The sequence below is a fragment of the Stigmatopora nigra genome, chromosome 20 (genome assembly GCF_051989575.1).
Source record: "Stigmatopora nigra isolate UIUO_SnigA chromosome 20, RoL_Snig_1.1, whole genome shotgun sequence".
Lineage (NCBI taxonomy): Eukaryota > Metazoa > Chordata > Actinopteri > Syngnathiformes > Syngnathidae > Stigmatopora > Stigmatopora nigra.
Window position 1 is genome coordinate 6,125,282 of NC_135527.1, and position 14,200 is coordinate 6,139,481.

A 14,200-nucleotide genomic window follows, 5' to 3' on the forward strand; every position below is an offset into this window, starting at 1 on the left:
TAGCTAGAACCGCCTCTGTATCTACATAACATTGCCCAGCAGTTAAAATTTACCATTTATACCCTAAAATACATTCATCCTGAATATATATTTTTCACAACTGAAAGTTATATGACAGTGATGTCACACCCCTAGATTTTACAACCCTCATATAACCCATTAAACCTGTAATCCTCCAACTATTCCAAATTGCAGCACTGAAGTACTGAAGTACAACGTGAACCTTATCCTACTGGTTGACACTTATAAGGAAGTTACTCCACCTCGCTTGCTTATTATTGCCTGCTGTGCCGCGGCGGTGAGGAACAAAAATGCGGGTTATTATTGTCCTTTTAACCTTTCTGGCAGCGTGTGGGGCGAAAAATCCGGAGCCGTGCAGTAAGTACATAACAATTCCTTTAGTTTTTAACTTATTAAACCCTTATTTAATGGCTTTATTTTTTTTTTTTTTGCAACCCAAACAACAGCCAGTCCTGCGCTTTTAAGTGGTCAGCTGACTTTGGTAAGTCTGATTTTATGTGGGTTGTTTCATACTTGATTTATTTAATAAGGGAGAGCATATATTAATGAGCATATATATATATGTAAATATGTAAAATTGTATTATAGTTATTCTGTTGTTTCATAAAAAATAAAACATTTTACACTATGAAAAATAAAGCATAACATTTTGATAGTCTTTAATTTGATAAATTTGCCCAAAAAGTTGCTGTGCAATATAAAATAAATAAAATAATCAACTGCAGACAATTTTCAGCCTCACAAAAAGTAGCTAAATTATCCTCACACATGGCTATTTACAAATAAAAAAATTAAAAAATGATGAATTTAACCCATTTTAACATCTTTTACTGGGCTTTTCCTGCATCTCAAAATTGCTTATTAGCTATTATTATCCTTTTGCATTCATGTTCTGCGTTAGCCTCTATTGCTAACATGCTAAAAACATGTTTCCTCACCTGAGTATTGGTCTGAAACTAGTGTTGTTCTTATAACAGCGCCCCCATTCTCTGTGATGGCCAGGTGATGTCATTGCAGTTTAAATTTCAAGTTTTATCCAACAATTACCATATTATTGTTTACAAAAAAATTCACAATAATTTTTGTTATCGTTTTATAACATTTTTGTGCAGTCTACACAGAATGAGCAACTCTGGGCGTTTGCCCGCTACATGTACGACGCACTTGGACAACGGATAAGGTTGCAAGAAATGGGATTTTACCAGAATAAGTCTTTCACATATGACGCTCTTCTACTCTACAGAGAGGTTTGTATCAATAATCATGGCTTTTATATGGGTAAGGAATTAAAAACTGTACCTGGATCAGGGGGTGATGTATGAGATCAACCAGCAAGACGTCACTTGCAAGAAAAGAGCTTTACGGGCGGACTTCCATCCAATGGCTGTCCCCAGAAATGCCAGTCTTATGGGTCAGGCCGTTCTTGGGAGTTCCTCAGGGCCAGGTCAGGGGGTCCTGGTCGATACATGGACGGGTCAGCTTCCTGATAATGGTAAGGAGGCATGTGAGGGTAATTTGCAATCATCTTTAATTTGTCAATTTTATCCTGCAGCACGTTATTTGATCACCGTGACGGAATTTGGGTGCATTCCGATTTCCACATCATACAAAACGAAGCCGTTTGGATGGATAGTGACCAGGTAAGGGTTACCCGGACGCTTGGTCGCCCGGATGATTGGTCGCCCGGATGATTGGTCGCCCGGACGATTGGTCGCCCGGACGATTGGTCGCCCGGACGATTGGTCGCCCAGACGATTGGTCGTCCAGACGATTGGTCGACCAGACGATTGGTCGTCCAGACGATTGGTCGCCCAGACGAATGGTCGCCCATCGCCCAGACGATTGGTCGCCCAGACGATTGGTTGCCACGACGTTTGGTCGCCTTAATGTTTGGTCGTCCCGGACGTTTGGTCGCCTTAATGTTTGGTCGTCCCGGACGTTTGGTCGCCGGACGTTTGACAACATGACAGTTTACTTTTGAAATCAGCTCTCAAATTATATTCATAAGAGAGAGTAAAATATATAAATATCTACTGTTGAAACCAGCTCTCAAAATTATATTCACCCGGGCGACCAAACGTCCGGTTACGCCAGGGGTAGTCTCCATGTTTTACTCAGTTTTGACAAACTAATGAATATAACCATTTATTTTTGCTTTGACAGCTTTTTCAACAATGTCATCGGCATTTCGGACCCCAATCAGCTCAATCCCCCCGCTTTCTGCCAAGACGCCCTCCACGAGGAGCCCGTGGACTTCTTCAGCCTCTTCCATATGAAATAAAGCATTCACAGTAGTACCTCTACTTATGAAATTAATTAGTTCCAGATATTAATTCAAAACTTGGATTGTTCAGCAGAGTATTGTCAAGCAGGACGCAATGTTACTGTGACATTTTCAAAATAAAATAACAACTAAAGGAAATATCTTGACGTTTTGGGGGATTTTTTAACATATTTTTATCTACGAATTGTAAAATAGGCACAAAATTAGTCCTGTACACTTGGGAGAAGATCCACATGGTAGCAGTAGTAACAAACTCCTCCCAGTTTTCCCACTTCTTGGACTCCAACCCGAGTTTTTGGCGCTTCGGTCTCCAACCAAAGCAACCTGGCGTCTGGATCTTCATCAGAAAACTGAAGCAAAGACCCCGAATGGCGTAGAACCTTCAAACACTGCTTAAGCACCACTCCGGCATTCTTCTTCCCACACTTAGACCTCACCAAGGCATCCGTGGTACCTTTATCCACGATGAGGTCCACACTTTTCGGACAAAAATGTTTGTCCAGCTGTGTACAGTCGAGCTCTACGAATTCCAGCCGTGACGACCGGTCGCCGGGGGTGACGGATCCAGACACAAATTGTTGCTTCATGATCTGTACGGCAACAGGGGAAATATCCCCGCAAATTACCTGGACGGGAACCAAACAGTTTTTATACACAGAAGGGCCCAATGCAGAAGTACCACAGCCGATATCCAAGACTTGGAGGGGGTCTTGAAGACCAGGTCTGGGTTTTAATAAAGGCATGATGATGTTTTGTACTGCTTCAAATCCGAAAAACCACTCAAAGTTCTTGAATGAGCTGGTTTTACTGTAATTTTCAAAATAAAAGCGGTCCCATGTGGCTTTCTTGTCCATGTTTTCAATCAATTCAGCTGTAAAAATGTACAAGATGACAGGCTGATTATTTAAATTCATAGTTTTATCCTATTTACTCATCATTACATTATGATTTAATTGTGATGCGTTCACGGACATTGACAGGAGTAGACGTTAATTCCATTGCGGTCAATGACATTATTAGGTTAATTCATTTGCATCTATAGAATATTTAATACGTTGATGTGGTAAAATACACTCATAAAAACGGAATGTTATACAGTAAATAACTATTTTGAATGGACTTGTGCTGGAATGCGGCGTAATTCCGTCAACGAGGAGTTAGCAAACATTTTGGCTAATATAGAAATGTGACAAAACGATAAAAACGTGAGGGGAAAAACACACAAATAGTATAGGTTATAACACGAGCATTATACGTACTTGTAAGAGTTGATCGACGTCGTAAACATGTTTGAAATCTCCTTGATATTGTTAAAAACGACTTTTGCATTAAAGCCATTGCAGCTGCTTCACCTCCAGAGATTTGGCAACAGGAGGACTCTCGGATTTAAAAATAGAGGACTGCCATATTACAATGCTTTATTTCAGCCAATAGAAATAGACGATCTTTGTCGGGTTCAATGTAAATAGACAATCTTTGTCAGGGTCATTTCGGACAATGTAATTGTAAATAGACGATCTTTGTCGGAGCCACTCATGACGTGTCAGGGAAGTTTTGTGACGCCAACAAGCATTTTTTTTAAATTAATAAATTAAAATTAATTAATTAAAGTGATAGTAAATGCGCTTACACAAGAATAACCAATAAGATGTAAATCCCTTTTAATAAAACTCAATGAAACGCAGTGTAACAAAGGAAGAGAATCCAACAAAGCAAATCGCTAACAATTACAACCACAAAAGAAACCTGTACAACTCTAAATGCACTTCTATCTTGTCAAAACATTTTTTTTCCTTAGATATTTGGTGATAATCGGGAGCAAGTGCGGGAACCATGAACTGTACTTTTGATTTTCTTTGCGACGCGTCAGCGTCATCTCGTGATGCCGACGAATCGTTCGGCTTCACCCGTTGCGGATGTTGACGTTATGGAACGTGGGTAAGATGGATGTAGTTGAGGGGTGGAGCCTATTTGTACAGGATATCATAATGGCCAGGTCTGTAGAGGAGGAAGATACGTGGGTCGCCACCTTCTGGGAAGATGTGATGATTGACAGTTCCTCCTTCTCCTCTATCCATGTACTCCACGTGGATGGATAAGTTCAGGGCCTGTGCTAAGGCGATGATGTGAATATGGTCGCTTTCCTTTGACATTGGCTCCACTTCCTAAAAAAAATAAAAAATAGATAAAAAACTAGTGATGAGCGGACATTTTGGGGCAAAAACAGGACCATAACAGCTAAGACAAACAGACTTTAAAGGAAACTTTAAGGGTGTGGCTTATATGTGAGTAATAAATATACACTTTTTACTGTGTACTTGTATTTGTGGTAGTAATAATGTGACTTTGTGGTTTTGCCTGGTTTACATTAACCGCTATATTCAAGGGATTACTGTAATTTCTTATTGTAAACTTGCACTAAAACTTCATAGGCTGTTAACCACCATTTTTTGTACCTACTTATTTATGTGAGTACTTATTCATGTCAACTACTTATCTACATTGACTACTACTTATGACTATTTATTGTTTATTTATCAGTTTGTTGTTGTTATTTGTGCATTTACCTACTTATGTTGTAGACTAACATATTTTCAGGACTATAAGGCGCACTTAAGTCTTAAATTTTCTACAAAATAGACATGACGCCTTATAATCCAGTGTGCTTTGTATATGGATTTTTTTTTAAATGTGTCATTCATTGACGGTGCGCCTTTTAATGCATTGCACCATATAGTCGTGAAAATACAGTACTTATTAATGGACTACTTAATTATTGATGACTTACTTATTATTATTTGTTTGTTGTTGTTATTGTGTGCGCTTTGTAGTGAAGTTTTAGACCTACTTATACCTGTATAATGACAATTAAAGCAAAAACCGAATAAACCCTTCAAGCGAGAAAACGTCAACAGGACCTGCTGACAAAATTCCTTGACCGAGCGTCCTCCCTCGATGAAATGCTCGAAGAATGCGTGTTTCCGTTGCAGGTAACCCGAAGTGAGGAGCCGCAAATATACCACCACGTAGTCCGACACGTTCTGGTCATTGAAGGATCTCAGCAACTCCTTCAAACTGGGCTGCTTTTCGCACAGCTCGATCAGGTCCATAAACTGCCGAGACCAAAAGTTCAATAATAGCTCTTTAAGTCGGCTTTTTAGCGGGGTTTTCCTTACCGTGTGATGGAAATCCTCAATGGTGAACTCGGTGAAACCTTCGTTTACCAGGTCTAGTTTGCTTTTAGCCGCTACATCTTTAAACCTGAGTAAAAAAAATCGATCAGGACTGAAGGAAACCCTTTTAAAAAGGACTACAACTCTCACTTTTGTAGTTCTTTGCTGTCGTCAAGCAGAGATTCGAGATGCGCGAAGCCAAAGGCTCGGTAGAAGCAGTTGCCATCCGGTCTTGTCTTGCGGATGTAGGAATATTTTTTGTAAAGGTCCTGTGAAAAAGTAGCGGTTAAAAAACTTTGTTTATGGACGTCATTTTGAGACGTTTTTTTTAACCGACCTTGATCTTAAGCTGGTAAACCGTATCGTCATCAGAGTACTCCTTCTGCAGGACGGATAGTTCCTTTCTTTCGGACACTAATGGGTTACTGTTGGCGATCTGGGAAAAACTTTATTTATAAAGCTAAACCTGAACAGAGCTTGGTTTATTTAAAGTAATACTTACCTCTTGTTGGATTCTGTCCTGCTGTGCAATGATAGCCTCGTCATATGCGAGGCAATTCACGCCTATACAAGAGAACAAATCAATATACAACTAGTGAAAATAGAAATACATATTTATAAAAGATTAAGATAGTCCAAAAAAGAGCGAGACTTGGCCTGACCTGAAATGCAGGTCTACTTAAAACCCAACCCTCGGTGGTACAAACACATAATCTACGTCTTATATGACGTTTGGCATCTTGCTTTAACGTTAATTTAAATTGAAAACTCTTAGACTGTTAGATAGGTTTGAGTGAGCAAATAGCCAAATGAGCGTTTTCTCTTTGTGCAGCAATTTAGCCTCTTAGCATTAGCAACATGCTAGGGCCTTTTTAGATTTAGAGACGCTGCATGTCAACCGCTTTGGTCTCACGTAAAACGTCAACCCGAATACCGAGTGAACCTGTAAGAATCTATCTTTACTTTGGGCTCCAGGATAGGCGGCTATGTTATGGTTATTTTATGTTTTTACTTGTTTTTCTCACCCTCCATCTCTTTCTGTGATGATTCCTGCTGCTCTTCCGCCATCTTAGCTGTCCAGACTGTTTGCAGGGTTGCCAGATCAGGAGGACAGAATCCAGCCCAATGAAAACATAAAACCCGCCCAGTTAAATTTAAAAAACAAAAACTAATAAAACAACTGCCGCTTTATTATAAGATGTTTCTTCTTCATAATCCTATGTGTATTTTTTTGGATTATAAACAGAAACAGATGAGAACAACACCGCATGCATTGCAGTGGAATGTTTTGCTGAATGGTATCTTGGGAGATGTAGTTCTTCTCTGAAAAAGTTTAATTCTTTCAGTAACTAACAAAAGAGATAACTATATGTTGCTAAACTTCCAAATACATGTTTGTATAAGTAAAACTGGATAATATTTTCAAGAGCAAATTACAAAGTACACTTTAGGAAAAGTAATTTGACTCTGATTGGTTTCCAAAACAAAAGAAAACTACAAAATAAAGTAAAATACGCCCCAAAAATATAATTATAATTAAACTGGATATTAAGAATAGTTTTTTACCGTATACGCCTAGAAAGCAGAAAACACATGGAGTTCACATTTTATCCACTGCGAGACGCTGTTGGGCCATCAAAGCACTTCCAACTGTTTAAATTAATCAGAAAGTTGCTTCCAAAAACTGCAAAATTTTACATTTTTCTCCCACATCGAGTTTAAAAAGAAAAGCTACAATCTGCCAACTCACTTTTATTTCATTTAACTTTATTGTAAGAAAAATGGAAATCCAAAATATTCATCTACATTTTCAGCATCAGTGAGATTAAACCTTGTTTTCATATCTTTTTTTTTTTACTTCTTTGTGTAAATTGTTGAATATGTGTCTTGGACGTGAGGAGCCAAACCCTGAGAAAATAAAAAAAAAAAAAAATATTGTTCTCAAAGACACCAACAAGACCTCAAAGACACCAACGAGATCTCAAAGACACCAACAAGATCTCATAGACTCACAATGTAGACGGCTTCTTCGGAACACTGACAAAAAGAGGAAAAAAAGACAAAAAAAGTAGTCAATAATCAAAAAATAAAACAAAAACAGAAGAAAATTGATGTACCATTACTATTATGACATATTGCCATAACTCATAAGCTTATAATGAAATAATTTAGCTTTATAATGATAATTTTATACCTTTATTAAGCACTAAAATTACACAATTTGGACATAATGCAATTATGTATACATTAAAATACCCTAAAAAATAAATGTAATTTACTCGTTGGCCGTTTTCAATCTTCTGCTTCGACTTCTTCTGAATCTGAAAGCCATATCAACATAAAAACATCAATTTTTACTTCATATTAACCCTCACAAAGCATTTTGATACTTCACTTATTTGTATACAGCCACAAAAAATGTCACAATCACTTTGGAAGTGACGCAATATCCCCATAAACTACATTTAGCCACTGTTTGAGGTTTGGAGAGCTAATTTGGCTAATGTAGCTAATCAAAGACCCTGTGAATTGTGATGCATTCATGAAAAATTGTAAAAATCACTCCAACCTTCAGTCGGCAGTAGAGAACGGTCAGTATGATGCCGTACAAAAACAGAAATGCGTCCAAGATGTAGCAGGTTTCGGGTTCTGAAATTGCATCTGTGAAAAAAAATTAAGCTGAATCTTCAAAGCATATTGGGGAAAAAAATTGGGTAAATATCTTAAAAATAGGGCAAAAAAAGGCATTTTCATATAGCAATCAGGCAGTTTGTTTATATTATTTTATCCTGCACCCAAATAATAAGGAAATGAATCATTTTTTTAACAGTCTGGTCACATGACGGTAGCGACATTCACCAAAATAATAATAATAAGACATAAGCTTAAAATAAGTTAAAAAATGATATTTTTTGGGAAATAAGTTGAACTAGCTAAAGACTACTATGAGAAAAAAATATCCAATTTTTTGGAAGGCTATTTTGTATTGGTTTAGGACTCAAGAACAAACATTGGTTAAGAAAAAATATTAAAATAGTGAACAACAGGCTAAATAGACATTAAGCTAACGTGAAATTTTTAGATAAACAAAAAAAAAAAACATCAGTCGTTGGTAAAAAACAAAACAAAAAACATCAGTTCTAGCCAAACTATTTAAAAAAAGTGCGATTTATAGTCCGGATTATACTTTAGTCAAATCAACATAACCAATAGAAAATAGTATAAAAAAAGATAAAGTGACATAACCAATAGAAAAAGTATTAAAAAAAACATAAAGAGAATAACAAGTGGCATGTAGGTCAAACAAAAACTATCGGTGATGAAATCACGAACTTAAATAACCTACCCGACGTTGGGGATTGAACTCACCAGCTTGACCGAATGTCATCCACAGAGTAACGGCCATAAATAACGGGCTCCTGACCATGGTTCTACCGAATCTGGAACACAAAATGACCCAATTGGAAACGTTTTCAGCACTAAAAAAAAAAAAATGATGCAAAAAGTGGCAGAGGGGGAAGTTGTGGTCTGAGCTCGAGGTCCATCTATCTCCGATCTTGTTAGGCCACACCCCTTTTAAACTACAAAGGAGTGCAACTTTTTGACTGAAAAAGTAGAAATCACAGAGTCGGTCTTTTGTATCTGACCCTAAAACATTTTATTAGGTTTTTTTTAAACATGATAAATGAGCAGGATCCTTAAGTTACGCTAGCTGGGGTTGGGGGCGGAGCCAACTTAGCGGTCTACCTCCCCGAAGACAATGTCCTGTGTGCCTATGAGAAAAAAAAAAACAAAAAAAAAACAAGAAATGTTTGAGTTAAAAAGTTAAAAGAGGACAAGAAGGGCGGCCATTTTGACAATATGACTTACCAATGATGGCTACTACGTCAGCAAGCATGTGTCCTTTAGCCATTTTGTCCAGACTTGCCTAAACCCAAACAAAAATCCGTTAAAACCCAACAATGAATTTTAACCCAATTCAAATGGTTTCAAAATAAAAAATAAAAATACCTCTACTTACAAATAAAAGTTTCTACATACAAAATATTCATATTCCAAAACCAAAAATGCATATGATTGTTTAAATATATCCAAAAACAAGATTAAAATTCTAAAATTCCTCAAAAAGTAAATCTCCATTATTTTATTTTGAAATTAACAAGGACTAATGACCATTTTTAAAGGGTTTTCTTATTTATTTACATATAAAAACTGGCCCTATTTACGAAAAATAAAGTGCTACTGTATATTGAATATTATAAAACAAAATTGACCCCCAAAAATGCTATTAGTTCAACAATAGTAGCCAACTTTAAAGACGCAATTCAAAACAATAAGCAGGAAGGAAAGCAAACGCGGTATAAATAAAAAAAGCTTAGTCAGTACTTTGCGAAGTCAGAGTAGCCTCGAGGACAAGAATGTGTCGGATTGTATTTTGCAGTGTCATTTTAAAAACACACACCAGGTGGGCAAATCCGGGAGCTTTAATCTTGCAGCGGTAGGGTCTGCTGGATCCATCCGACACCAAGTAAACACCGAACTCGCCCTGTGGGTAACAGGCATAAAAAACAAAACACAAAATAAGCATCACAACATCTTGATTTTTTACTACTGTGAAGGATTAATTTCTGTAGTTTGCGAAAAATTAATCGCGTTCAACGAAAAATTTAGTTCACACTCAAAGACCCTAAGACACGTGACATGGCACGTGTCTTTTACTCTTTGATGTTGAAGTTCTATTTTCAGTTTTTTTATAGATTTAAAACAATGTTTATTTTAGATTTTTTCAAATATATTTTTTAGATTTTACATAGATTTTTGAACTAAAAACACAGAAAAAATGGATTAAAAAAGTACATTTAATGATTAAAAAAGGGGGAAAATCTGGAAATTTAATATACATCTATACTCCATTTTAATTTGATCCTAAAACAGAAAGTCAGCACTCATGATTGACTTTCCCGGGCCACACAAAATGATGTGGCGAGCCAGATTTGGCCCCCGGGCCACCACTTTGACACGTGTCACCCTAGAATATATTTATTCTTATTTTCTAATGAAATATGAGTTTCTGAAATTAAAAAAACTAACCCCCAAAAATGAAAATACTACTTGATTTTTGCATTCTTTGGCTAGTGCGACTTATACTCAGGTGTATCGTTAACCCAAAAAATACGATAGTCATTACAATGGCTAAAATGTAAAATGAAAACCAAGAAATTAAATTTTGTCAGAAGAAAAATAAATAAACGTTTACCTTAGGGGCCTCCACGGCGGTATAAGTGGCCCCGGGTGGGACCTGGTAGCCCTCGGTGTACAGTTTAAAATGGTGGATCAAAGACTCCATGGACATCTATCAAAGACACATTGTTAGTCATAGTCGTGCTTTTCGTCGCTTTGTTCGGGGCTCAACTTACCTTCATTTCGGACCTCTTGGGCGGAGCCACTTTGGCGTCGTCTACCTTGATCTCACCTTCGGGCATCTTGTTGAGAGCTTGATGCATGATTCGCAATGACTGCCTCATTTCCTCCATTCGACAAAGATACCTGCAAAAAATATTAAAAATCAAGAGTGCGCTGGCGAGGAAAAACGTGCTGCTTTACCGACCGGTCGTAGCAATCTCCGTTGCTTCCAATGGGGATGTCAAAGTCCACCTCATCGTACTTGTCATATGGTTGAGACTTGCGTAGGTCCCACTTGATACCAGAGCCTCTCAACATTACCCCACTGTAGAATGAAAAATATTGCAATAAATATATATATACTGTATTTTCTCGCATATTAGTTGTCTCCGCGTATAAGCCATACTCATTTCTCTCGTATAAGCCGCCCCAGATTGACAATTTTGACCTCCATATTCATGGTTTTAATAGAGAATATAAACTTTGAAGGGAAAATCTTAAGAAAAATCATTGCATGTCGTATTTCTAAGATATTGTTATGAAGTCTGCTGGAAACGAATCAAAAGCGAATCTAATTTACGTGCATATAAGCCCTACCTTTGATTCAGTCATAATGTTCATGTACTTTTACTGTGTATATGGGATAAAATACGGTAATTCTATATCAATATGAAGTAGGCCTTCACCTGAAACCATAGTTGAGGGCTTCCTCTGCGGTGACCACTCCGATATCTACTGTCCGGTTCTTCCAGATGCGGTTATTGGTCAACATCTGCATTGAGAAGACAGTTTAGCACGTTGGCTAATCTCGCGTTTTATCAAACGTAGCACCAACACACCTCTTCCACCTCGTCGATACGGATAGAAAAGTTCTTGCACCACTCGTAGATGTCGTCCATTAAGCCCAAAGGAAGATCCTGGTTTGGAAAAATCCGTCAAATCAAGTGCCAAGACGTTCCCTACAATTTTTTATCGCTCTCACCTGATGCACTCCGCCAGGTCGAATGTAGGCGGCGTGCATTCGTGCTCCAGAAACTCGCTCGTAGAACTCAAACATCTAAGAGACAAAGACACGGCCATGTCACGTGTCTTAGGGTCTTTGAGTGTGAACATTTGACATTTTCCGACCTTCTCTCTCTCTTCGAACATCCAGAAGAAGGGTGTCATGGCGCCGATGTCGAGTGCGTGAGTGGTGATAGCCATGATGTGGTTTAAGATGCGAGTCATCTCCCCGTATAGAACTGGAATGAAGAAACAAAAGGGGTGGTTAGGATTGGAACTGGGCTTTGAGGATTGGCGACCTGTTACAATACCTCGGATCCACTCGGCACGGGGCGGAGCTCTGATGTTCAGCAGCCTTTCAACGGCCAGTGAGTAGGCCTCCTCGTTACACATCATGGAAACGTAGTCCAAGCGGTCAAAGTAGGGGAGAGCCTTGGGTAAAAATAAAAAAATAAGACATTTTGACATTAAAGAGGATCCGTATTTGGGGCTGCAACTGAAACTAGTGTAATTTTTTTTCACTATCTGACCATTCCAGCCTCTAATTTAGTTTTTTTTAAGGTTATAGTTATCTAAAACAAACCGGGTTAGTCATTTTTCTAAATGTTACTATTGCTACTTTAATGTAAGTTTGTTGGGGTTTCTGATCAAAAAAAAAATTACACTCCCATAAAAATGTGACTTATAGTCCGGAAAATACGGTAGCATCAAAACATCCTTATTTGTTTTACTACTGTGAAGGATTAATAAATCGCGCTCAACAAAAAATTGCATTCACACTCAAAGACCCTAAGACACGTGACATGGCTGTGTCTTTAACTCTTTGATGTTTGAGTACTACGAGCGAGTTAATTGTTCCGTTATTTCCTATTTTATTATTATTTTACCGTAGAACAAGGGTGTCAGACTCAGGTTGGTTCATGGGCCCCTTAAACGTCAACATGATTTCACGTGGGCCATTTTAGATATAATATTTATATATATATTTTTACATATGGATTAAAAGAACTGGATTAAAATCCCTGGGTTTTCAGTTTTTATAGATCTAAAACAATGTTTATTTGAGCTTTTTATATAAATATTTTTTGATTTTACAAAATTATTTTTGAACTAAAAACAGAAAAAAATTGAGTGAAAAATTACAATAAATGATTTAAAAGGGGAAAATCAAGAAATGTAATATACATCTATACTCTTCATTTTAATTTCATCCTAAAACTGAAAGTTGCCACTCATGATTTACTTTCACAGGCCACACAAAATAATGTGGCGGGCCAGATTTGGTCCCCAGGCCGCCACTTTGACACCTGTTGTAGAGTGATTTCCTGACCAATTTGAATTGTCAACCTGCTATCGCAAATCTGAAGTCGTACCTGCAGGTAAGTCTTGTACTCGATGAGTTTCTCCGTGCCACGATGAAGCAAGCCAATGTGGGGGTCACACTTTTTGACAGACTCGCCACTGAGCTCCATGACCAGACGAAGCACCCCGTGAGCGGCCGGATGCTGCGGTCCGAAATTGATGGTCAGGTTGGACACATCCTTCTCGGCTGGAGGATCTTTGTCTGTAAAAACAAAGTGGAATAAGTTCAAAACAGATGTTATAGGCTAAAATATTTGAAAAAATAGGGTTATACCATTCCATGGGGGTGGTTTCCAATTCTTGTTTAGCGCAGTGGGGTACATCACGGCCCCCGCATATTGTTCAGTCCACTCCACATCTGGTTGCCATTGTTTATTCCTAATAACCAAGAGAACAGTTGTTTTTATGCCATTAGCAATTAAATGGGGAATAAAACACGGTGGCACTGAAAGAGTTAATAGTGTTATGTAAATTAACTTGATTAAAAAAATAACACATTAAACGGATCGTTGAACCAATACATGTACAGAAATTATAGGCAATTTTCAGATGTTTAAGTAGAATGATTAAATTTTACGGTTTACGTGAAAACTATTAATTTATGCACATTATGGTGAAGCGAGAGCTTATAGGACTCGGATTGCAATAAACGACTTTTGATGCAAGATTTAGAGCTCAAATAAACTTACCTGCTTTGAATAACAGCGCAGCAGGGGCTCCCGGTATGACAGTTTATTGGATTTAATATTATTTTGTTTGAAGGACGTCCTAGTTTTGTAAGCAACCTCAACATTGAGGCCGCCATTTTGGATGGGAGGCTACCGCAAGATTGTTACGTCACTACTTTTTCTTCTTCCCTGTCAATTAGGGGTAAAATAAGCACGTGGCTGCCCCTGCTGGTAAAAATGTAGATGAAAAGTGGTCAAAACAAAGCCAAATTTGAGAAATCTTAATT

At 37.8% G+C, this 14,200-nt stretch overlaps 4 protein-coding genes and 1 long non-coding RNA gene across 6 annotated transcripts; 1 reads left to right on the forward strand and 4 right to left on the reverse strand.

The window, feature by feature from the left end:
* Positions 1-199: 199 nt before the first annotated feature.
* epdl1 (ependymin-like 1) lies at positions 200-2,443 on the forward strand. 2 transcript variants are annotated; one of them, XM_077741978.1, is made up of 6 exons: positions 208-378; positions 468-502; positions 1,134-1,268; positions 1,330-1,513; positions 1,574-1,661; positions 2,185-2,443. In XM_077741978.1, the coding sequence occupies exons 1-6, from the start codon at positions 312-314 to the stop codon at positions 2,300-2,302; spliced, it is 627 nt and encodes a 208-aa protein (XP_077598104.1). In that variant the 5' UTR covers positions 208-311; the 3' UTR covers positions 2,303-2,443. The 2 variants fall into 2 exon arrangements, with proteins under 2 accessions (XP_077598103.1, XP_077598104.1); XM_077741977.1 differs by having other exon boundaries at positions 200-378; positions 1,330-1,661.
* On the reverse strand, positions 2,154-3,804 carry cskmt (citrate synthase lysine methyltransferase). Its single transcript, XM_077741976.1, has 2 exons — positions 3,565-3,804; positions 2,154-3,176 (listed from the first exon to the last, which is right to left on the reverse strand). The coding sequence occupies exons 1-2, from the start codon at positions 3,641-3,643 to the stop codon at positions 2,509-2,511; spliced, it is 747 nt and encodes a 248-aa protein (XP_077598102.1). The 5' UTR covers positions 3,644-3,804; the 3' UTR covers positions 2,154-2,508.
* Positions 3,805-3,949: 145 nt separating this feature from the next.
* Positions 3,950-6,634, reverse strand: otub1b (OTU deubiquitinase, ubiquitin aldehyde binding 1b). The gene is made up of 7 exons (XM_077741980.1): positions 6,504-6,634; positions 5,981-6,042; positions 5,816-5,914; positions 5,629-5,747; positions 5,482-5,566; positions 5,224-5,418; positions 3,950-4,470 (listed from the first exon to the last, which is right to left on the reverse strand). Exons 1-7 carry the CDS (start codon positions 6,544-6,546, stop codon positions 4,273-4,275), a joined length of 801 nt encoding a protein of 266 aa, XP_077598106.1. The 5' UTR covers positions 6,547-6,634; the 3' UTR covers positions 3,950-4,272.
* Positions 6,635-7,491: 857 nt separating this feature from the next.
* Positions 7,492-8,343, reverse strand: LOC144213488 (uncharacterized). Its single transcript, XR_013329982.1, has 3 exons — positions 8,048-8,343; positions 7,758-7,799; positions 7,492-7,515 (listed from the first exon to the last, which is right to left on the reverse strand). It is a non-coding gene; the product is annotated as an uncharacterized LOC144213488 (long non-coding RNA).
* Positions 8,344-9,112: 769 nt separating this feature from the next.
* ndufs2 (NADH:ubiquinone oxidoreductase core subunit S2) lies at positions 9,113-14,081 on the reverse strand. Its single transcript, XM_077741975.1, has 14 exons — positions 13,935-14,081; positions 13,520-13,623; positions 13,257-13,447; positions 12,195-12,315; positions 12,010-12,122; positions 11,864-11,938; positions 11,721-11,798; positions 11,568-11,653; positions 11,087-11,206; positions 10,896-11,025; positions 10,736-10,831; positions 9,941-10,024; positions 9,349-9,406; positions 9,113-9,251 (listed from the first exon to the last, which is right to left on the reverse strand). The coding sequence occupies exons 1-14, from the start codon at positions 14,048-14,050 to the stop codon at positions 9,214-9,216; spliced, it is 1,410 nt and encodes a 469-aa protein (XP_077598101.1). The 5' UTR covers positions 14,051-14,081; the 3' UTR covers positions 9,113-9,213.
* Positions 14,082-14,200: the final 119 nt, after the last annotated feature.

What these genes read in the sequence shown, in the direction of transcription:
- otub1b (XM_077741980.1), bottom strand. Translation starts at nt 6,546, where the DNA reads ATGGCGGAAGAGCAGCAGGAATCATCACAGAAAGAGATGGAGG. An exon ending in GACAGCAAAGAACTACAAAA is followed by an intron (nt 5,567 to 5,628) that starts GTGAGAGTTGTA and finishes TTTTTTACTCAG; the next exon opens with GTTTAAAGATGTAGCGGCTA. An exon ending in TTGAGGATTTCCATCACACG is followed by an intron (nt 5,419 to 5,481) that starts GTAAGGAAAACC and finishes TGGTCTCGGCAG; the next exon opens with TTTATGGACCTGATCGAGCT.
- ndufs2 (XM_077741975.1), bottom strand. Translation starts at nt 14,050, where the DNA reads ATGGCGGCCTCAATGTTGAGGTTGCTTACAAAACTAGGACGTCCTTCA. An exon ending in GTATCGACGAGGTGGAAGAG is followed by an intron (nt 11,654 to 11,720) that starts GTGTGTTGGTGC and finishes TTCTCAATGCAG; the next exon opens with ATGTTGACCAATAACCGCAT. An exon ending in CTCCCGGATTTGCCCACCTG is followed by an intron (nt 9,407 to 9,940) that starts GTGTGTGTTTTT and finishes GTTTGGGTTTAG; the next exon opens with GCAAGTCTGGACAAAATGGC.
- cskmt (XM_077741976.1), bottom strand. Translation starts at nt 3,643, where the DNA reads ATGGCTTTAATGCAAAAGTCGTTTTTAACAATATCAAGGAGATTTCAA. An exon ending in ACGTCGATCAACTCTTACAA is followed by an intron (nt 3,177 to 3,564) that starts GTACGTATAATG and finishes ACATTTTTACAG; the next exon opens with CTGAATTGATTGAAAACATG.
- epdl1 (XM_077741977.1), top strand. Translation starts at nt 312, where the DNA reads ATGCGGGTTATTATTGTCCTTTTAACCTTTCTGGCAGCGTGTGGGGCG. An exon ending in GAAAAATCCGGAGCCGTGCA is followed by an intron (nt 379 to 467) that starts GTAAGTACATAA and finishes CCCAAACAACAG; the next exon opens with CCAGTCCTGCGCTTTTAAGT. An exon ending in CTCTTCTACTCTACAGAGAG is followed by an intron (nt 1,269 to 1,329) that starts GTTTGTATCAAT and finishes TACCTGGATCAG; the next exon opens with GGGGTGATGTATGAGATCAA.